Source organism: Vulpes lagopus, chromosome 10, assembly GCF_018345385.1.
Source record: "Vulpes lagopus strain Blue_001 chromosome 10, ASM1834538v1, whole genome shotgun sequence".
NCBI classification, from domain to species: domain Eukaryota; kingdom Metazoa; phylum Chordata; class Mammalia; order Carnivora; family Canidae; genus Vulpes; species Vulpes lagopus.
This window is the reverse complement of record NC_054833.1, coordinates 99883519-99907691: the sequence shown is the minus strand read 5'-3', so window position 1 is coordinate 99907691 and position 24173 is coordinate 99883519. Positions and strand designations below refer to the sequence as shown.

At 43.8% G+C, this 24173-nt stretch overlaps 1 protein-coding gene across 1 annotated transcript in view; it reads left to right on the top strand.

Moving 5' to 3' along the window:
- The window catches only part of VAT1L (vesicle amine transport 1 like), a 146365-nt gene extending 123210 nt beyond the window's left edge, over positions 1-23155 (top strand). The window contains exons 8-9 of the mRNA XM_041770257.1: positions 18430-18513; positions 20559-23155. Coding sequence (XP_041626191.1) covers positions 18430-18513; positions 20559-20657 — 183 coding nt within the window. The 3' untranslated portion in view covers positions 20658-23155. The remainder of the gene's footprint in view (positions 1-18429; positions 18514-20558) is intronic.
- Positions 23156-24173: the final 1018 nt, after the last annotated feature.

The window sequence follows — 24173 nt, the reverse complement described above, 5'->3', positions numbered from 1 at the left end:
TAGATCACATGGGTCAACTTTGGTGGTGTTGGGGTGTCTGTCATTTGCCCAGGTGCACTGTCTTGGAGACAAGCTCTCAGAAGCAAGGATGGGCTAGAGGCTGCATGGACGCGGAGCAGGTGGTCTGAGGCCAGACTCTGCCAACTGGTGTGTGACACTGTGGCAGGTGGCCACACTCCTGGCAGCTTGTCTGAGCCTCCTCAAATGCAGTCATTTCTAGAAAGGTTGCTGTGGCTCTCTCAGTTCTGGAGACGATCTCAATTCTCCAGATGATCCATGAGATGTGCAGGTGGGGGCGGTTCTTAAATACTGGTACCTGCAAGTCGGATAGAACCTGCCCCCAGTCCTATTTCCAAAGAAAAACCAAAGGCATGAAAATGAAGCAACTGGCAAAAAGTCAGAGTCCTCTGAAGCATCGAAGCCATACTCCACTGGTGGTCTTCTGAGAACCCAACTCAGCCACCTTTCCCTCTTTCTTGCTGCTGCCTCTCATGAAAGGGTGATCGTGGCTTGCTTGTGAGTCCCTAAGTATGCTGGCCGAGATTTTCAGCATCCACATTGACTGCAGTCCTCCAAGAATAGTGGAATGAGCCAGGATGGCCAAGTCAGACAGACTTGGATCTTAATCCACACTTGGTCACTGGGTAGCTGTGTGTCCTTAGGCAAGTCCCTTTTACCTCTCACTGCTGGTTTCTTCCTTGGCGTTCTTTGTTCTTTATCACTGCCGGGTTATCCTGAGACGAAGAGAAGATGCCATGGTCTTCATCCAGAGATGAGTAAATTATTGGAAGGGTAAAGTCAGAGCCTTTGGTTAAGCCTTAGTTACATGTTATAACCAATTTTCAACTCATTCAGTAAGTAAAAATTGCAATGGCACACTCGGGCCAGACAGGGAAGGACAGCAGCGCCCTCCACAGGTTGGAGTGGTAATGGCAGTGGTGAGAGTGGAAACTGAAGGGGAGATACTTTGAGGGAACAGCTCTGTCTCTCCTTCTCCAACTCACAACCTAGGAGGATCAGGTTAAGGGAGGCCCCACGGTCATATACATGTAGACACTGCAGCACCATGGTTTGAATCCACAGACCTGCCACTCACTAGCTGTGTGGTCCTTGGCAGGTCATTTAACTTTAAGGAGTCATCATGTGTCTAGAAGCACAGAACACATGGCTCTCCCATTGCAGTGGTAGCCAGCAGAATGCTGTTAGGATCCTCATCCCTATTTACCTCCCACGAATGCAGTACCAAGGAAAAGGGGCACTGCTTAAAGATGATACAACTTCAGAGTTAACTCCACCTATACTTGGCTACATAATGCTTGGCCACAGACCTGTCCTCCCCTGCAGCTTGCAATTTCTAATGCCTACCTCTTAGGCAGTGGTTCTCAACTTGGAGAGAGTCTGTTCTCCAGGGGGTAGTTGGCAATGTCTGGGAGCGTTTTTGGTTCTCGCAACTGGGGGAGACTGGCACTTACTGCTCACCCACTGCTACTGGCATATAGAGGCCAGGGATGGTGCTAAACATCCCACAATACACAGGATAGCTCCCCACCACAAGGAATCATCCACTCCATGATGCCCCCGGTGTCGAGGCTGCAAAACCTATCTAAAGAACTAGTGAGCTGGGGCACTGTGGAAGATGTGTTTTTTCTATTGGGATACTGGAAGCATCTCTGGAGTTCCCATGCTGAGAAGGAATGGCATAGCCTCCGTGAATTGTAACTACGTCTCGTACTCTGCTGGCGGACTTAGGGACCACTGCAGTGGCACTTCCCTCATCTTTCCACAATGGCTCTCACTTCATTTGCTCCTGGTGACTGCCTCCCATATGACACTCCAAGGCACCTCCCAGCAAGGCAGCCCCATGGAGCAGCACCTAGTTTCCAGGACAGCAAAACCAGTACTTAGAGCATGAATTTTTTTTACCTCTCCAGTCATAAGGTATGGATGAACACCCTGATACTTGGTGTGCAACACTCTTGATGTTGATTCAAAGACGCTTTGGTTTGGTTGGTTGACTATTACGTTTGGGATGGATGGATGCACCTGGAACTCTCACTGTCTTGCTTAGAGTTTCTCAGCCTCTATATGTCATTTACTCAGGCTTTCAACAAATCTTGTTAAGCATCTGCCCTGTCCTGGGCTCAATGCTGAGTGTTAGGAATATTTGCCCCTGCCAGGTGACAGGGCCACTGCACTGTAGGAGGGAGACGGAAGTAGGCTCTGGGGTCATACACACACACACACACACACACACACACACACACACACACACACACTACCTGGGTTTGGATCGTAGCTCTGCTGCCTGCCAGCTGCATGATGTTGGGAGAGTCACTCAACCTCTCTCAGCTTCAGGGTTCTCATCCTTAGAAACTGCAATGATGCTCCAAGCTTCTCAGACTTTTTTGGAAGCACTAAGTGACTTCCTTCATGGTGATGTTAAAGTAGACTTTTTTAAAGTATATTTTAAATACCTTGGTTCCCCTCTTTAAATCCTCGCTGTTCCACTTTTTCAACTGTGTGACCTTGAGCATAGGAAGCTCTAGGATTCTTGATTCCCTCATGTAAAGTAGAAACAATGCACCTGCAGGTACAGAACTGATGTGAAAAGTAAGGGAGGTGATGCCTCTAAACCCATTAGCCGGTCACTGCTGGCATGTTTTTAGTCAAAAAACATAACCGTTATCATCATTACTTTTACTATTATATTGCCTAACATAATCAGAGCTCAAATAGCTATTTTTGTCCACATTATTATTCTGGATCTATTTCAGTTTCTTAAACAGCTGTGGGTGGCTGAAAGGCAGGTATACCTGCCTCTTTTTTGTGCCAAGACTCTGCAGACTGATGAGCAGTGGTAAAGGAAAACAACCCAGGCAGATGGGACCTTCACGGGGGCAGGTTTTGCATAATTCCACCTGCACACACGCAGAGATTCACTGAACGCTCTCCCAACCCTTCTTCATCCAAGGGATAATTTCTTTAAAATCTGCATGGAATCCCAAGTAATGAGAAATGATGAGGCTAATTACAGATTCCGTATTGTACACAGGACTGTCTGCTGTGTGTTCGTACAGATTGTCTGGGGTGAGTCGGAGTCTGTTCTTGAATGCTCAGTGACAGAACCATGCAGAAGCTAACAGACCTAGTCCGTCATATCCATGGGGCAAAACTGCTGTGTCACCTGGTCTTTTAAGTCCCACAATGCTTAAAATTGCTTTGACAATAGAAGGGCCTGAAAACAAGTATATAGTAAGGGGCCTGTGGCACCTGTACTTGCTAAGCCTATCATCAGCTCATTGCTTGAAAACATGGCCAATTCCAGATTGTAGAAATTTTAAAATTTTCCTTCCAGCTGAAAAATAACACATATTCATTCAGTGGAGACATTTAAAAATATGCCCCTTTAAAGAAAGAGAAAATACAAGAAAAAACCCATCTGTATCCGCATCACCCAATAAAAACCCTTGTGAATACAGTTGACCCTTGAACAACATGGGTTTGAACTGTGCAGGTCCACTTACACGCGGATTGTTTATAATTCAGGACTATAAATGCATTTTCTCTTCCCTTTGATTTTCTTTTCTCTGGCTTACCCCTTTGTAAGAACACGGTATATGAAACATACAATATGTGTTGTATGAAATATGTGTTAATCGACTGTGTTATTGGTAAGGCTTTCGGTCAACAGTGGGTTATTAGCAGTTAAGTTTTGGGGGAGTCCAAAGTTATACTTGGATTTTCAATTGTCTGTGGGGCCTGGGGGGTGGGGTTGCTGCTCTAACCTTGCTCTTTTCAAGGGTCAATTGTACTTTTTTCCTTTCTTCTTCTGATATTTTCATATTTGGGGGGTTGGCTTTGCTTTTCTTTGGCTCAGGGATTTGACATTTTTTTTAGAAATCATAATCACACTGCTTTAAAAACTTGGCAGACTGATTTTTTTTTTTCACCTCTCAGAGAGAGCATATTAAGCATGTTAAACTATCGTGGTCACATAATATGCCAACAAATTAACATGTCAGAGTTTACTCAACTGTTTCCCTGTTTCTGGACATCTAGATTTCATTTTTATTTTTAGAGCTGTAACAAACATTTTGGATATATTTTTTTCTATTATTATTCCATTTGTAGGATTATTTCCTTGCACTATATTCCCCAAAGTGGAATTACTAAGTCAGGGAAATTTAAAGGCTTTGCAAGGTGTTTTAAGGACTTTTTAAAGACCCTACAAACATTTCCTACAGTACTGGACCTCAGTGTCTTATTAGTGTAGGTGAATTGCCATCTGCTTCTCCAGCTACTACCAAACCCTTTGTCTGTTATGGGGACCTTCCCAGATCCACCATCCCCCAAAGAACGGAGAGGATCTGATGCTTGTCCAAAAGCCATCCCTTAGAGATCAGTCCAGTTTGACCACACAGTCACTGAACCCCACTTTGGAGCAAGAGTGACTCAGCCACTCTGTCCCCTATATGCCAACAAGTTGGCTGAGGCAGGGGACTCCTGATCAGGAATGGGAAGTTGCTGGATGACAACTCCCTCATCTTCCTACTTCCTCCCCCCCACACTGAGTCTGTTTGCTGTCTCGTTGCCATGGCAACCCCATCTCAAGGCTAATAGCTATTCCTTGGTGCTTAAAGGGAAAAAAGCTGACAGACAAGCAAGAGAGAGAGAGAGGCAGGAAAGAAGAGGCTAGCCCCCCCCCCCCCCAGTACTCCTCTGAGCCTCAGCAAATGGGCACAGATAATTAGAAATTAGACTTCAGCGTCACAGACTCTGACATAAGGAAGGTCCCAGGGCTAGCAAGGTCATCTGTTTGCAAAGCTAATTAAAATGGATGAAGATAAATCAGATTACCTCAGATCTCATCTCCACTTGATGGAGAATCTTTCAAAACATAGGACATTTTAGAGGATCTTTCTAGGCTGTGGGGAATTATATGGCTTCTGGAAATAGCCTGAAATGGTCTTAAAGGAGAAGTGGGATTTAACAGCATATCTCGACATCCCACTGCCATCTTGGCAGTTCCATGTCCACAGCATCCCTAAGTCCCGGATCTCACTGGTTTCCAATCTCTCCTTGTCCAGTGCCCCACCTGCCAGGGTACACCTCCGATTGCATCCAGGTGAAGGCTCTCCCACTCCCTGCCCCATTCCCTGTACCCATGAGAGAGCCCAACCATCAAAACTCAGCACACAGTGTCCCCCTCACTTAAACTCAGTTCCCTGAATGAGTCATAAATTCCCTCCCAGCACTCTGTTCTTGCCTCAAGTACACGCATTTCCTCTTCCCGGAAGACGCCTCCCTATCCTTAAAAACCCAACACAAATGCCATTTTTCTCTAAACTGAGTCATTTCATCTCCTGGCTCCAACGCCTTTTCATTAATTCCCACAATATAGCTCTTGCTCTTCCCACACTCTCCTGGAATTGAGTGTTCCCGTGGCCTCCCCTGTCGGCAGCCCTGGGCTCGTGGAGGGTAGGGGCTACGTGCATCATCCCCCCTAATGCAGCCTGGCATGTGGTCAGTACTGGAAGTTGTTACCTTCTCATAGCTGGGCTATCCGGTTGAAAGGGTACATTCTTCTCTATGGGGAAATATCAACACCTCGAACTTCTCTAGCACCAAATTTCTAAGGAACCCAAGCCCTCAGTTGTAACGTCATCATCAAATATATACTGGGTTCCTAATAATGGTGTAATAGATGAGCATTTGGGTGCTCCAGTTGTTGTTGTGGTTGCTGTTAGGGGAGCAATGCTCAAAGTTCATATTTATAAGCTTTTTGCCAAATTCCAAACGTATTCAAAATTAGCAACAACACTAACTGCCCTCTCCCAACTACACACCCATCAACCCAGCTTCTACAATGATTAACATTTGGTCAGTTTTGTTTTCTCTGTTGCCCCCACCCCACGCCACTGTTTATCTGGAGTGTTTTAAGACAATCCCAGACATAATAGTTTCATTTGTCTATATTTCATAAACAATCTAGGCTAGAAATCCTTGCTCTTCCAGCTACTGTGTCTGTGACCTCAGGCAGGTTAATTAACCTCCCTGATCCTCATTTTCTATAGATGTAAAATGAGAGTAATGATGATACATCCCTCACAGACTTATAATGAGGAGCAAATGGAATAGTCCATGAAAAGCACTTGGTGCTTATTAACATGTGCCTAGGTCATGTGCTAAGTGGTCAAGATTAGCCATCAAAAATCATGATTATTATCAAAATGATTATTGAATTTACAGCACAGTCCTAGCATCTGGGGCATGAAAGACAAACAACAGTATCCGTCAGCAATCATGGCTCTGGCAGCAGAATGAGGGCAGACTGGAATGTGGAAAAACTGGAGCCTGGGACCAGATAGGAGGCTGGGAAAATCACCCTCCAGGATGGGGGGCTTGAGGTGGGGAGACAACATACATAAAGAGATGAAAGCAAAGACCTCCCACTGACTAGCTGCCACAGGGGTGGCACCTTCTGGAGTTAAAGGTTGAGTTTCGATTCTGGTGGCCTGGGGAGAGTCAGGTGGAAAATAATGAGTGTCCTCTTGGGCAGCATGGATGGGGCATCCTCAAAGAGACACTGATTGTGCTAGCACATGGTTCTCTCATGTGGCTGCTGGTTCATTTACTTTGGATTCACTTGCACATCTCCATGAAAGGCTCCAGATTTCCACCACCTCCCCCCCCCATAAGCTTCCCTCTGCTGCTGCTCTGTAACCTCCATTCACTACTGGGATGATCCAAGTGGAGCTGCTGCTTTACTCACCATCACTTTTATTTTAAGTGGGATTATTTCTTTTATTTGTCTTATTCAAGTATAGTTAACATACAGTGTTATATTAGTTTCAGGTGTACAATATAATGATTCCACAATTCTATACATTTCTCAGTGCTCATCAAGATAAGTCTACTCTTAATCCCCATCACCTGTTTTTCCTACCCGACCACCCACCACCCCTCTGGCAGCCACGAGCTTGTTCTCTGTATTTAAAAGTCTGGCTTTTTGGTTTGTCTTTTTCTTTCTTTCTTTGTTTTGTTTCTTAAATTCCACATAGGAGTGAAATCGTATGGTATTTTTCTTTCCCTGACTGACTGGTTTACTTAGCATTATACCCTGTGGGTTCCTCAAAAAAAAAAAAATTAAAAATAGAATTACCATATGATCCAGTAATTCCACTACAGAGTATTTACTCTAAGAAAATAAAAACACTAATTCAAAAAGATATGTGCACCCTAAGTTTATTTCAACGCTATTTTCAATAGCCAAGATATGGAAGCAAACTGTGTCCATCCGTAACGGATGAATTAAGAGGATGTGGCATATATATACATACACATATAACTCAGCCATAAAAAAAATGAAATCTTGCCATTTGCAACAACACAGATGGACCTAGAGAGTATATTCACCATCGCTTATACTCTACAATGAACACAATGAATTTTTTTAACAAAAATGAACACAGGCTCATTGTGGACATTTTTACAAACACAGAAAAAAATATCTCACTTATATGTGGAATCTAAACTAGTCTCACAGAAGCAGAGAATAGAACAGTGGTTGCCAGGGGCTGGCGGAGGGAGGACTGCAGAGGCAGTAGTCAAAAGCAAAGTCAAATTTCAGTTATACAAGATAAATACGTGCGGGAGATCTATATAGCATAGTGCCGACAGCTAACAACACTGTATGTATTGTACACTTAACATTTGCTAAGAGGGTAGATCTTACATTAAGTGCTCTTCTCATAAAATATGACTAAAACATAATTATAATGAAGAGAACAGGAGGAAGCTTTGGGAGGTGATGGATATGGGTATGTTTATGGCTTTGATGGTGGTGATGGTTTCGCAGGTGTACACTTATCCCCAATCTCATCAAGCTGTAATCATCAATTATATACAGCTTTTTACATGTCAGTTATACTTCAATGAAGTGGAATCAATGAGTGAATGAATGAATGAATGAATGAATAAAAATTTAAAACACAGATACTGAGGGGAATGAAAACTAGCCATGTCCTTACCACTCAGATGTCGCCAGGGTTGTTAGGTTGATACAACCTATTATTATTTACATTAATATGTATTTTATATACATGTGATCACACTGAATATACAATTACCTACTCTCCTTGTCATGTCAGTAAGATACAGAGATATCCTGCAATTCTCATAACTCTCATAACTATTCTATTCCCAATGAATATCTTTCTCTAGTTTTTTTGCCTTTAAATATCAAATAAGGAATATTAACTATTAAAGTAGTGGATGTTTTACTCATACGGATTTATTCTCCTTCTTTCATTTTGCTTCTCTCGAAAAGCTGTTGCTACCAGTAAACATAAGGAAAAAATAAATAGTTTATTCTGCCTCTGCTATAGGAATTGTTGTTTATCACTGGTAATTAAATGATGGATAAAGGGACATGTCTCCTCTAAATTACGGCAGCTGAGAACCAATCAAACCTTGATTTTGAACTTCTAACCTCCAGAACCGTGTGAGAAATTGCTATTAAGTCACCCAGTTTGATGCATTTTGTTTCTGCAGCCCTACAAAACTATTACCCAAACTTTACCACGTGTTCATAATTTTTTTAATGAAAAGAATGGTTTAGCAGTACACTGGGTATGATTATTCAAGTTATTACTACCGGATTCCTGTCTATATGCAGACAATTATTTACTTGGTTGTAGTTATAGCTAAATACAATTTTTATTTCTGGACATTTTTTTTCACCTTGCAGAGCACTGTTTTGCATTTCTTAATTCAAGGATGTACGTCTCTACTAGCCATTGGGTTACACTAGATCCTACTTTCCTTCCTCAAAATGAAACAAGCCTTCCCACTGCATTTCCAGCATGCAACTCTGCTTCTGATTTTTTTGCTCATGTCACAGTAAGATCTGGCGCATTGTACCACAGGTTGTGAATTGCTCAATAACTCACCAATTCTAACTGATGCACACACATCCTATGACCCCACCACCACAGTGATCGTCCCGTCCAACCATGAGTGCATGAAACTCAGCTGCTGGGTCCTTTAAGGGGCCACACAGAGCCAGTGAATGGGTATAATTAATCATAAGACAATATCCTGAAGGTTTCTTGATGCACTGAGCAGAAATCAGGTTGTTTGAGGTCTACACAAGGGTGCAGAACCAAAGCTGACATCTGATTACTTCCCCTATAGCCCCGAGTGGGAGGGGCTGCAGCTGTGGCCCTCTGCCACTTTCTAACATGCAATGATATATAAGCCAAGTGTTAAACTAGGCTCTACCCAGATATGAGAAAAGGGAATAGAAGTTCATTCTCTAAGAGCGATCTTAGCCGAGCAGGGGGCTTGTCTTTCCTGTTCCTTGCCATAAGTTAGCCAAGCACAGTGCCTGATTTATAGTCGGCAGTCAATATTTGTTAAATGAAGAACCAGTTAAGTTCAAGGGTCTGAAACTTAAGAGCCCTGAATCACCTAAAGTGAAGTGTCTCCACAGGCTCCACAAACAGGTGTAGGGCGAGGCCAAAACACCACTTTAAAAGCCATGCTTTGTGATTCTGATGCAGGCAGCCTTCAGTCCACACTTTGAGAGAACCTAATATAACCAATGAGCATTTTGAGATCATAGGCCATCTTGTGTTCTTCTGTTATTGAGCACCTGCTGTGTACTACACACTCTTCCTAGTCCTAGGAATAGAGCAGAACCCAGGATCCTGTGGGCAAGTCCCTGTCCAAGGTGACATGTGAGTACTGAGGTGTGGCAACTGCCTGCCCTTGAGCCCACAGACCAGTGGGAGGGGTGGAGAGGGGATAATGAGGAATATGCTCCCATAATAGTACAGGTCTCAACTGGAGGCGATTTTGCCCTCCAGGGGACACTTGGCAATAGCTAGAAATATTTTTACGTGTCAAACTTGGAAGTGCTACTGGCATTGAATGAGTACAGGCCAGAGATGCTGCTGAACACCTTGTAATGCACAGGACAGCCCCTCCCAACTGAGAATTCTCTGGCGCAGAATGTCAATAGTACCTCAGTTGAGAAACTCTTCAAGAGGGAAGGGAAAGTGTCATAACCAAGAAACCAGTAAGGCGTATACCAAAGTACAGAGGAAGTAACACATTACTGGTCCTACAGTGCAGGGCCCCGGGCCCCAGAGCCTTCCCTCCTGTTTCCTGCAGCATCCCACGCTTGCATACCTTGCAACTGTGCGTTAAGCCCTGGAGTTACACCGGGTTCAGTTGGAAGCCCGGCTCTTCCGTATTCCACTGTTTCACCTTGGGCAAGCCGCTTCTCCTCACTAAACCTCAGTTTCATCTCAGCTGTCCTCCAAGAGCAATGGGGACTCCAGAAGAAACGGGAGAATTTTTTATGTACTTCTGACTGACAGTCCGACAAACCCCCCGCTTACCTCACCGGGTTGATGCAATGAAATGAGGTCATGTCTATAAGGTGCTTTGCTCGGTGACAGCACCTGCTGAGTGTTCGTCCTATGTCAGCTGCTGTGATGATGACGAACAACGCCCACCTCCACCCCATGGAGGTGCTGCCTCTGCCCTCTTGTGCTCTACATTTACCTGATTTTTAGATGCAGCTCTTTCCTTGGCACTCTTGCCTTCTCCTAACACAATGTATGGACCTCTGGACCTAGCAGCGTAGTGATATGAGAGTCACCCTCCACCTGCTTGTGGCCATCAGTGACTCATTCTCTGAGTTGAGCAATACTCCTATGGATTAGGTGTATGTCCTTCTATTGGCTGAGTGTCCTTCTATTGGCTATTCTACTCAACCTATGAGTCTCAGACTAAGAGCTACTTCCTTGGTTTTCATCCTTGTCCTAACCCCAACTGCTTCCTCTTTTGTGCCCTGTCACATTTCAAATGTCCCTCTTACGGACTGTACAACAGATATTTTTTTGCAGGGAGCAGGAATCATCTTCTGCACCTTTTTCCTCCCCAGAAACCTCACTCTCATGTTGGAATAAGAGTCCACTGAGTGTCCACTTCAATTCTATCCAACCATCCAAATCCAACAGTGGGAAGCACGGTTGAATGAGATAAAACAGTGGAGAGAATTCATAAGATTGTTTTCCTCTTTTGCTTTAGTTCAAAATACAATATGGATAAAAATATATAGTTTGGCTCAATTATTAATTGCAGATTTCTGCAGAATATCCTGGCTTTTGGTTTAATTCATTGAACCCCTCGTGACCACAATATATATTTGGTCAAAAGAGTCAGTGTCGTCCACGTCCCCATGAAGGACGAAGGACCAGTTAGTCCAGCCAGATTCCACCATCTTGTTTTCTCCCTTCCTTCTCCCTCCTACTCAGAATGTTCCTTACCTCTTTTAAACAAGTGTTCCCTACTAATGGCCTCTTGAAAAATCCTTTTGGAGCACTTCCATTTTCTGTCTACTGGCCAAACAGATGCTTCTAAAAGCTACTTAATGTTTCCCTTCTTAAAGAAAATAACAGCCATCCTTGAGGAGTAGAACTAGGATGGGGCCAGGCAGGTGACAAGGATTAAAAGGTAAGAGAGGCTTCCTCTCAGGTGCCAACCCAGCCCCTGCATGACCCTGAGAATGAGTGCGTCCTTAGTCCACCCTAGTCCAGACTCTGCATTATTGCAACGACCCCATGTGCAACTAGCCCCCCAAAAGCAGTTGCCTGTTTGAATCTTCTGTTTTCCCAAGTAGGTTAATCCATGGTCCCTGACATTTTACTTTTTTGGTCACTTTTTCATCTAGGTCAAAATCTGGGAGCTCACTCACTTTAGACTCCTGGAACTACTTGATAGAACACAGAAATTCCGGATTCCAAGTCCACTTGCAACGAATGTGTTACTTTTCAACACCCACTTTGTATTTTAAGCCATCCCAAAGATGGCTGTTGTTAATGTGAGTAATCTTCCATAGATGACATTGGTAGATGTGCTACTTAATTATAGTATTACTCATTCCTTCCTTTTCAAACCTTTTAATTTATCACCTAATAGGCACAGTGATCCATGGAATAACCCATCTTAATTTTTTTCCTATTTTAGGTGGCTAGGCTTATTATTATTCATAGCACAAGCCAAATGCTTTGATTATTAAGTGGTATCATTTATACCCTAATGACTTTTTGTCTTTCACACCATTCAAAAGGAAATTGAATACCGTGAAACATTAAATGAGATCCCAACAAAGATTGAGCATTGTTAACTCTCATTACTCAAGTGTGAAAAACTGACTACTCAGTGAGTAACTGGAGGTAGAGAGATATTCTAGATTTGTATGGTCAGTGTGGCCACCGCATCCTTGGAAACTCTTTGAAATATAATACCAAAGGCCCTAACCAAACTTGCCAGCACCTTGCCCTATATTCACATTTGCTCTTCATCCTCATGCCCACTGGTTTCTTTTCAGTCTCTCTTTTCACATTCTGCTCCTTCCACTTGGAATGGTCCGTCTCCTTTTTTGTCTTAGTTACTTCCTACTCATCCTTTAAATCCCAGCTCAATTACCATTTCTTCAGGGACGCCCACCCTGATCTTCCCAACCAGATCAAATTCCCTACCCACCTTCTTTTAACACCGTTTTAGAATTATCAAGTAGCAATCTTACATTTATTCGAATCATTCTTTGATTACATATGTCTCCCATAAGACCATGAACTTCATGACAGCAGGGAATCTTGTAGGTGTTTACTCACTGTTATCTTCCTAGGCTTCCAGAAGCCGCAACTCCTAGTTCTACTGCAGACAGAAATAAGACTGACCGTTAACTACTGTTCCTCTGCAAACATGGTCTGAATCAATTACATTTCCCCCATAGGTCATGCTTGAATACCACTTTGAATGCCAGTGGACTTTGCTGGAGCATGAACCCATGGTAAAGGATCAGCTCTGATGGGCTGCAATCTGTGGGGGCTAACTAAACAAATCAAGAACACATTTTTTAGTAGTGAGATTCTTTTTATTATGACTAGCCTATCTAATAAGCAAACAAAGGCACTGTAGACCTCTGCATTGAGTACCTCGGCACAGAGAAAGCATATCTGTTTCATCCATTACTTTATACACAGCTCCCAAGTAGGGCTTTGGCACTGTTGAATGAGTGCATGAATAAATGGATAGAATAGCTAATATCATTTAATATATTAAGAAGGTGAAGAGTAGAGATGATGTAACTTGCTGGAATGACATTGCTGAGTTAAAGCAGAGCCTAGGACTCAGTGATGATCTCACTGCCTCCTGTGCCATTCACTTGGGATGGTACCAAGGAAAAGCTCACGTAGCCTCTGTGTGCAGGATCTTGGCATCTTGAGATGTTTTAATGAGATGACTCAAATTTCCTCCCACTGTCTGGATGGGATACCACCTCTGGCTGGGACAGTCTGAGTATGCCCAGAATCCTTCACCCTGGAAAATCCAGCTGCTACCACCAGATCTGGCCAGCCGCACAGCTGGCAGTGGCATCTCAAACTGGATGTGAAGGGACCATGGCCCTGATTACAAACAGAATCCATTGGGCCACCCAGGCAGGCAGCACTGAGGAGGCCACCAAGAGGCATATGGGTTAGATGAAACAGAAACCTCCTGTGTGGCTCAGCTATGTGGCATCTCACTCTCTCCACATACCCGCTTGCTCATTCATTCATTCATTCATTCATTCTGGAGGCTATCATATGCTAAATACTCCTGTGCCCTGGGGTCCCTTTGCCCTGTCCCACCATCTGAAGCTGCGCTCTCCAAAGTTGAAACATGTTGTAAATGTAAAATACACCCTGGATTCCAAACACGTAGTACAAAAGGGGGAAAAAAGGAATATAAGATACTCATTAAGACGTTATTACATGGGGCATATACTTAAGTGATAATATTTTGGATAGATTTGGTTAAAGAAAAAACATTATTAAAAGTAATTTCACCAGTTTCTTTTCACATTTGTTAGTGTGAGTAACTAGAGAAATTTTAGTACTTCTATAGCTCATTTCCTATTTCTGCTGCACGGCACTGGTCTAGAGAATTGTACTGTAGAGAAGAGGGGCCAAGTTCTAAGCCGAGGGCAAGGGTGACATTACTAGCTGGCCCAGGTTGTGAAGGGAGCTCAAAGGAGACTCGGCCCCAATTTCAAGGGGCAGGGGCGGGGGTGCAGAGCAGCTTTAGAAGGGTTCACATCTAAACCAGCCACAGGACAGATGTGAGTTAGCTCCAGGACTCCAGGAAGGAGCCCAATCCATACAGAGGCACAAAGATGAGAAACCCAGTGAACTTCAGATAAATCTCCAGCAGCAGGAGTGAGGGCGGTGTAAGAGGAAAAGAGAGAAGCCAGAAAGAGCAACAGGCAGCAGCTCCTGAAGATCAAGTCCAGGGCTGTCCAGCAGAAGTACAACGCAAGCCACACGTGAAGCTTTCAGTTTGGTAGTAGCCACATTCAGAAAAGAAAAAAAGTGAGCAAAACTAGCTTTAGTAGTATGTCTTACTTAGCCCAGAATATTTAACCCACGATCGTTGCAACATGTGATCGATGTCACAGTGTCTGTTCTGTCTTAAGTCTTTGAAGTCGGCCAGGTGGTTTACACCAACAGTGCGCTGAAGTCTGTGCTGGCCTCGTTTCTAGTGCCCAGTGGTGCCACATGTGACTTGTGGCTACTGTGTGAGGCAATGCAGGTCTACCAAGCTTTCCCTGAGTCCTAAGGGAGAGAGTTTTAAGCAGAAGCGTACTGTATCGACAACTGCTAGCCAAAGAGACAACCAGTAGCTTTCTGGAGGTTGTTGCCACCACCTTTTGGTCACTGTCACCTACTGAGGTCCTTCAGTTTATAAACTGGTAATTTAGGAGCAAAGTCTCTTGACCTTGCCCTGCATTTCCTGGAGGGCAGTTCTGGAGTGCGGACAGCAGAGCCCTGTCCTGGATTTTGTCCAGACTCTGGGCAAGGGGAACCCGCTCTCTCCGTTCCCAGGTGGTTCGAACCACCACCTTTTCAGATGGTGACCTGGGACAGATTCCTTAGATTTCTCACCTTTTAGGTCTCTCGTCTATGAAGCTAGGTTGTGCAGATAAAAAGAAGGGATGTATGTAAAACGCTTCATACTGTACCTGATAAAGAATTGATCAACAACTGGTCATTTCTTTCTTTCTAAGCTGTCCTCAAAAGGTCTCTTGCACGTCTCCAAGAGCAGCCTAAGAGGATATAAACTAAGACAGCATGACTGGGGATCAGACTACTTCAGTCACCTCTTGGAAAGACTCCTACCTTTTTCTCTACCCCCCCGCAAAGGACTTCAAGGAGTCAGTTCATTTCAAAGAAGAAATGTCCCCAAAATATGCAGATTAGAGTCAGCCCTTCAGGGGGCTTTTTTGTAACATCACAATAAGCTTTAACTGGTAGGAAAACAGCTTTTCAGTTTCCCTGGGCTCTGTCTAGTTGGAGATGCAGCACAAAAATTGTTCTGGATCTCCAAGGAGTTTCCAGGTGCTTAATGACTTGCCAGGGTAATAAACAACTGAATTCTGGGAAGTCATTATGTGAGACTTTACCTACCACCTTCCTCTGCCTTTGAGAATTAAATGAAACACAGTCTGCGTGGAACTTGGAAAAAACATCAGTTTTGAAGTCTTCACAAACCTGCGTTTGAATCACAATTCTGTCACCGATAGCCATTATCATCTTTGGACAATTTGCTTATATCTTTGAGCATCAAGGTACTTACCTGTAAAATGGGTATAATATAGGTCTCGCAGGGTAAGAATTGTGTATGAAAGATAAGAAGGTTAGTTATCTCTTGCTGCATAACAAATTATCCCCAAAACCTGGTGGCCAAAAATAATATTTGTGATCTCATTTTATGTGGGTGAGGAATCTGGGCATGGGCTCGCTGGGTCCTTTGGTTTAGGATTTCCCAAGGCTTCAATCAAGGTGTCAGCTAGGGATAAGGTCTCATTTCTGGGCTTCACTGGGGAAGGGTCTGCTTCTGAGCTCTCCCATTGGTTGTTGACAGAATCTAGTTCCTCGTGGGCTTTTGGATTAAGGGTAATGGCTCCTCACTGGCTGGTGGCTGGAGGTCTTTCTTAGTTCCTTGCCATGTGGGCCTCTCCACAGGGCAGCTCACAACATGCAGCTTTTATCATCAGAGGAAGAAGGCAGGAAGAGTCAGAGAAAGAGACTAACAGGCAGAAATCAGTCTTTTATAACCTGATCTTAGAGGTGACATCCCATCACTTTTGTTATATTCTACTGGTCAGAAGCAAGTCAGGAGGTCCAGCCCACACTCAAGGGAGGGAGATTACACGGGAGGGTAAGTGTCAGGAGGAGAGGATGGTTGGGCGCCACTGTGGAAGCTGTCTGCCATATCTTAAATTTCTCAGTAAATAAATTCTGGCTATGACCAGACATGACAGCATTTTGAAAAGCAATGTTCACCGCAGAAATAAATCTATTGGCATATGTATTAGGGCCAGGAAATTTAACAATCATATGACGGTTCAGTCTATAAAAAAGGCTGATTCCAACCAATGCTAGGTTTTCCAAAGACTATATTTAAATATGCACTTAACTTATATTAAGTACTGATTTGAATTTGATAACATGTTACCAAATAGCAATGTTTGGAGTTAAAAGGCACTTATTTCCCCTGCCTAATGCTTTATCATATATATTCAAATCCCTTTCTAGTTATTTTAGTATGTCCATGTTTTTACGGGGATATAAATAAAAATATGCATCTCAATTTTCAGTTAGCAATATTATAAAGGCTTTTAATCCTGCTGTACATTCTTTATAATTAGCAGCTTAATAGCAACAAAATATTTCCATTTCATAGATAAATGTAAGAGCCATGGTTTACTTAACCATTCCCTTATTCTGTGATATATAAGTTGCTTCGGTGTTTTGCCATTAAAAGCAATGCTGTGATTGAGTGTCTTTTGTGTGATTAAGTTTTTTTTTTTCCCAACAATTTGAATTATGTCTTTAGGATAAGTCCCAGAAAAGCAATTAGAGTATGCACATTTAAATGGCTCTGTCAAGTTGTTATCCAAATGAGAAGACAGCTTTGGGGTTTTAAGCAAACACTACTCCATCAGCCCCAGTTTGAGTTCCTCAAAGACAGACATCATAGCAAAAAATTAAAAACAAAAAACAAAACATGGCATCTAGCCTATGAGGACATTTAGTGAATACTTTGTGGACTGAATGAGTGAACAAAAATATTTAAAAATCTGAGACTGTAGGAAAAATATTTAGGCTAGATCTCTTGTAGCTTTGTTTTGTTTTTGTTTTATTTTGTTTTGTTTTTTAATCAAGAGATGCTGTATTTCCATTTAGATTTCACTAAGAGAGAGACACTTGGGTGCTTCAGTGGTTGAGTGTGATCCTGGGGTCCTGGGATCGAGTCCCACATCGGGCTCCCAGTAGGGAGCCTGCTTCTCCCTCTGCCTGTGTCTCTGCCTCTCTGTGTCTCCCATGAATGCATAAATAAAATCTTTAAAAGAAAAAAGTTGCAGTAAGAGATGTGGAGGACCTATTCATGCCCAGCACTGGGTAGTGTGGCCCTTTCCTTATCTCATTTTACCCGCACAGCGCCCCCTCCAAGTCCATTTTCCTCACAGCCACGGAGTGAAAGGCTAAAGCATCAATCAGATGAGGGCACACGTTGCCCTTTTTTTAGAGGGGCTTGGTCTGACAGGCCCCTATCATATGAAAAGGAATCTAGGCCTTCTTCTCTGGGTAGACTACTAATTCTGGAAAAATCTCTACTTTGGTGGAAACAAAATTTCCACCCAATAACCAGGACTAACTGAAGGGAATTTTCCTGAATATGGTTTAGCCTAGGCAATGGGTTATTTTAGTTAAAACTATGAATCAGAGTTATATAACATTTTGGTAAGCAGGATCACAAGTGACTTTGAAAAAAAATGATATTGCTGGTCAAAATTTACTCTGGCTGATGTGTCCTCTGTCTCTTAGAACTACACAGTCCTCTCCTCTCCACCACCCCCCGCCTTTTTTTTTTTTTTTAAGATTTTATTTATTTATTCATGAGACAACAGAGAAAGAGAGGCCAAGACACAGGCAGAGGGAGAAGCAGGCTCCATGCAGGGAGCCCGACGCGGGACTCGATCCTGGGTCTTCAGGATCACATCCTGAGCCAAAGGCAGTCGCTCAACCTCTGAGCCACCCGGGGTGCCCCCCCACCTTTATTTTTAAGAAAATTTCGTCTTATTTCAGGAACTACCAGTTTCATTTCTTAGACCCAGAAGACTGAGCTGCTTGCACAAGCTCAGCGTGCTTGAGTGACACAACCGGAATGTCTTCGCACCCTGGCCCCCCTCCAGCGCAGCTTGGCGGCTAACCTTGAGCCACAGCCCCCCAGGTGGGCGGCGAGTGGCGTCGCTCCTCCACCTGGGCGCTTCTCCCCCACCCAGCGCTTCTGCTTTTCTCCTCTCAGGTGAAGGAGGCCATGCAGCGGATCCATGACCGGGGGAACATCGGCAAATTAATTCTGGATGTGGAGAAGACCCCGACTCCACTGGTGAGTCAAAAGCCGAGGGATCCGTTCAGTTCAGCAGAAGAGGGCCTGCCGGGGCAGGTACGGGGCAGGTAGAGGGAAAGCCTGCAGTTCTCGACCAGCCTAATCAACTGATCCTGCAAATGAGCCATTAGTCACAAAGCTGGGACGCACGCTGAAAGGGCAAGGAAGGTGCCCATGAGAGCATTTGAGGAGCAATCAGAGGGCAGTCAGGAAAGGAGCGGATAATCGACCTGTGTCGGTTACAAGGGCCGTCTCTTGGCTGCCACAAGTGGGAGGAATTCCTGGTAAAATCTAATAAACTCACACTCAGTACTCGGAGGAGGATGCCACCTGCCTCCGAGATGCCTCCTGATGATTGCATTGATTTTCGTCTCCTTTCATCAGGATGATACCCTTAAACCCATGGAACCCACCAGGCATGAAGCATGTCACGCTCACACCCAGCCCCCTTGCAGTGGCCACTGGTCCAGGACAGGGGGCAATGTGGTGGGTGGTCTACACACACAGCGCCCTCAGACCTCCTCCACCTGAAGCCCGGCTCTGAGCTCCTGTGGGTGACCCTGGGCAGTCATTCTGCTACTCCATCTTCAGTACTCCTGGCTGTAAACTGGAGATTGGTAAATTCTCACAAGTCAGGTAGAATGATACACAGGAATTCATACTAAATCCTAGGGAAGGCTTAACCAAGAACATATTTAGGAAGAGTCTTTTGTTTGCTTTCTCACCTGTCTAGTCTCAACTCTGCATCAGACGTTTGTAAAAGAGAAAGAACTAAAATCTTTAAATCTTTGCATGTTTTACCACGTGTGGGTTTTTTTTTTTTTTAAGTGTTTCCTTGGCTTTTGTAACCATTAGGTGGTTTGGGAGTGATGGTCATTTCACTCAATGAAGGATGGCTTCATGAGGAGGCATTTACAAAGTGCAAGTGACTTATAACAATAGGGACATTGTTCAGCGAGTGCTTACTAAGTTCCAGGACTGTGCCGGCAAATGTCTGAAGGCAGATTAGGGGGTGAGGCTAAGGTGAAGGGGGCTGGGTCACGGGTCTTCTGTGCACCTGTGTTGTTCTTAAAACATACAACCAGCTCTATTTTGCCCTGTCTGTAGAAGAGATCTAGAGCCATCCTGGACAGTGTGTTGCTTTTAAGCAGGATAGTTGACATCAGCTTCCTGTCTGTATCCATAACACGTGAGGTCCTACTGGGACCCTTGCGATTTAGGAAGGCCTGTTTGACCACAGGGGATTTTCATCAGAGCAGGAGATGAAAAACCCACCTTTGAGTGTAAGAGCTCAGAGCCTGCTTTGGCATATGCCAAGAGCCTTGCTCCTGAATCTAAGGAGGGCTTTTATGAGGCTTTGGGTAGAACCAAACTCCACATCTTCACAGAAACAACTTCCAAGGGAAGAGTGTAGACCGCAAAGTAGACAAACATGCATTTGTTAGCATTGTTTTTCTGACTTAGTAACTGACAGCACCAGGACTTAAACCCTGGCCAGTCTGTGCAGGGTATGCTCTCTCGGCCCACCCATGTTCCCCCAGTGCTGACCCCTCTGCCTGAGAACCTCTAGTGGCAGGAGCATGTTGGGCCAGCATGTCCAGAACTGGCCAGAGATGATAGGGAGATGACCCACCTTAGCCATTCCCTGGCTTCTTCTCCCTCATGTAGGGCAACTGTGAGGTGTGTCCCTCATTGGCTCCCAGTGGTCCCCAGCAGGACTGAGCCCCAGGTGCCCACAGTAGGAGCCTACTTATTAACACATCCCCGTCCTGACTACCTTGCCTTTTCTGTCCCATCTCCTCCCTCCCCACCTGTGCTTCCTGGAATCATCTCCCAAACTCCAAATGTTTGCATTCAAAGCCTTATCTCAGTGTCCTAAGGGACACCCAACAGAAGATGGCTAGCAGCACACTGCCTTCCTGAGGAAGAAAGCAACCCTAACTCTGAGCTCTCAAAGAAGTCCTTCCCAAGGGGCGTCCTCAGATACTTGAAGAAGGTAAGAGACAGACTGCAGACCCTCTAACACATCCTCTGTTGAATTGTAGATGGCCAATGACAGCACAGAGACCAGTGAGGCGGGAGAAGAGGAGGAGGACCACGAGGGTGACAGCGAGAACAAGGAGCGGATGCCCTTTATCCAGTAACCCAGGACCCAGACAGGAAAATGTGAAGGATGGTTTGGAACAAGAGGAGCCGGTTGAGAAAGCTCTTCTGTGCCCCAGTGAACAAATGCTGTAGTCCACTGTGTGTTGTGTTTGTCTGCAGTCAGCTGAGCTAAAAAGCTGTTGATCACTGTTGTTTTTGACATTAAGTGCCAATCCCATTCCATGCAGTATTATGTCCCTCCCCCATCTGTGTATTACACTCTCCCCTCTCTCCTACTTCAAAACTATCCATCTTTGGGTCCTTCTTGAGCAGTTCTAGAACAGCCTTGCAAATTAATACAAGCCCACAGGCCCAATGCCTACGAGACCAGTCATGGGCAAAGACAAGTGTGGATTGAAAGGTGTTATCATAAAAGCACTGTCCAGATTGTAGAATTCTTCGGGCCAATGACACTTTTTGCTGCCAGCCACCCATGATTCTGATAAGAGCACTTGCCAATGTGGCTGGCAGAACGAGGGTAGGCCAGGAGGTGCTTTTATGAACCCATATGTGTAGGATCTCTCCAAATCGTACTTTCCTTCTCCCCATTTAAGAGGCAACTTCCTTACATTCATTTAGTTTTTTAATGGTCAAAAGGTTAAACCACTCTCCTCGCAGCCTCCAATGCTTGATCCCTTCGCCTGGTTCTTAATCATCAATACCGGAAAGTAGATATGGATTTCTCAGGATAGAAGATGGGTCAATAGCATGAGTTTGAGGATCAGCCACAGAGATTTCTCCTCTGAAATCAGGTCTCATGAGCAAAATCTTTCCCCACCATATATATTTTCTTTTAATTTTAAGAAAACTCCACATGTGTAGGACTATTTCAGAAGTCATTACTGAGATTTGCCTACGTTTGCACACGTGCCATGGGCATTACTGATTTTGCTCTTTTCATTTCCAGGTAGTGAGCAGCTACCTTTACCAAGGATCCCCCAAGGAAGACCTCCCCTGTAGACCATATTTGGGAAAAATATTCAATGAGTATCTCTTTTCTTGCCAAAGCATGTTCTGACATGTAACAAACTCTAGCGATACAAACCGGTTGATGTTCAGTATCTGATGCCAAATGTGCAGTTCCTCTCCTCTAAAATATAAAATTATGGTGCAGACTCTTTGCAAGCCCCTGCTTTTTGGAAATCAGGGACCAAACTACTTGATTGTATACCCTTGTCGAATTTTCCAGCTCCTAAACTCTTAAGAAACCCCACACCTGCCCCACCAATACTTGACATGTCTTGAGGCGAACAGTTCCCGTGGAGGATGAAGGAGATGCTCGATGTCTCCACAAGAGCACTCCTCATTCCCTCCTCCCACTCCTTATGGCTCAAAGAGTGACTCCTTCACTCACAAACCAAGCTGGAGACACAAGGAGCCCGCATGATTAGCACCCCAAGTCACTTTGCCTTCTAAAAGACCTTGGAGGGCTCCCTGATTGCCCCATCTCTCCACCAGTGAGCCTTAGGGTAGACCCAACTCTTTCCCCAAACAATGGGAATGAATGCATTCCAGCAATTACCTTTCTATTTCCAAAGTCCTTTTGTAACAAATGTCACCTCATTAATCATGTTCTTTTTTCCTACCCTGAGCTTGTGATGATGACTTATTTATGCCAAATATTTATCTGACGGGAGTTTCTCCTCATTGTGAATGTACTTGTAAAATATGAAGACAAGAAAGGGTGCTGCCATCTGATGAGCAGAGAGATGAGAGTATCAGAAAAAGACACTCACATCATCTTTTGTTCGTACCCCAGGGCTCACCAATATTTCATTTCTGGGCCATTCAGAAAGATAATGTGGAGGTTTATCCCCACCTCCCCCCAACACTTTTGCTAAATGCTGTATTATTGGTCATGTTTCTCCCATAACCAAGCTGACAATGAGGTTTTAAGAAGAACCACGACCCAAGTGACATTCCTGGTGAGCTGGACAGAATGGCATTTTCTAGGGCTGGGGTAACAAAGAGCCATTGGCCATACCAGAGCTGTCCTCTGCCAAGGGAGTGGGAACTCTACGTGCAGAATCCAAATGGCCTTTGTTCTATCTGGAGGAGAGGCATTAAAGAAAATCATGCTTCCCCAAATCTGTTTTTCAACTAGCAAAATCAATAGTCGTCACAAATTATGGCAGTTGGTTAAAGAAAACCCTTTTGTCTCTTCAGAATACAGAGTGAAAAGAGAAAACTAGAGTTTGACTATCAAGGTCAAGTTATGCTGCGAAGAACAGGAGAAAGATAATGCCAAAATTAGCCATTTAATGCACTCTCGTTTTAAGCACCTTCTTTCTGTCACGTGATTGGTTTTCTGAAGGAAGTGTAAGAAAGTCTCAGTTTGCCTTAAAGGAACTGTGAAGGCTTCTCTGTCATTTAAACTTGATTGGAGTGAACTGAAACATTGTCTAATGTATTTGTGGCTTTAGAGCTTTTGTTACATTGTGCCTACAAAGCAAATTATGTTTACATAAAATATATAAATAAAGTATTCAGCATAGCATAACCTCGCCTGGCATTGGTGACTCCACATAAATAGTTGTTGGAAAAGCAGCCCCACTATTAAAAATGCAAGGAGTGGGTGACTAAAAAAAGAAAAAAAAATTAAAAATATGTGATAGAAGAATTCTCAAATGAGAAACTAAAGACTGTGTAAAGGAAATAGGAGTCAGGATGAAAGAAGCCTTTAAAAAAATATTCAAGTTCCCTCAAGCAAGAAAGTATAACCACTAAATAAAAGGACTATTGAAGACATCGTATAATAATAATGGCAATAATTATAATGGCACTTATAAGGCACTACAATATGCTGTTAAGAGAGCTGTATATATATAAACTAAAGTTAAATACTGTATACAGTAACTTTCCTACCTTCCCAACAGCCCTAGAGGCGGGGTTTATCATTACACCCATTTTATAGGTGACACGAATGAAGATTAAGGTTTTGCACTTGGCCAAGATCCCACAGCTCCTAAGTGATGGGGCCAGGATTTTGAGCCAAGCTAGAACCCATGCTCTTAACCACCTTAACATGCTTCTTGGCTTAAATAGGGTGAAATATGATGCATCTCAAATTACCATCCCTTGTTCCCTAGAAACTCTTCAGGTATTCCGTTTCCTCTGATTTCAAGGATATGTTTGTAAATTTGTTTTGCTGTATAGCAAATACTATGCATATTAAGAAGCTTTTTTTTTTTCTGGCTCCATCCCAGTGTTCAGTGAGGTGCTGATTTTAAAACTCACACATCTTTCTCTCAAAAAACAAAAAGAAACACCTCACACATCTCAACCATTTTCATTTTCATGATCCTCAAGTTTATCAAAGAGATACACAAAAGTAAATCCCCAAGGCTAAGATTTCATGAAGGAGGAATTCGTGATTAGGGAGGCTTCACTGTGTTTACCATATTCTCAGCAGGAAGCCAAAAAAATAGAGCTAAGCCCCATATTAATAAAATGCCACATACATAAACCTGAATTTGCAAGGTAGAAATATTACTCACATTGTCAGTGAAATTCCT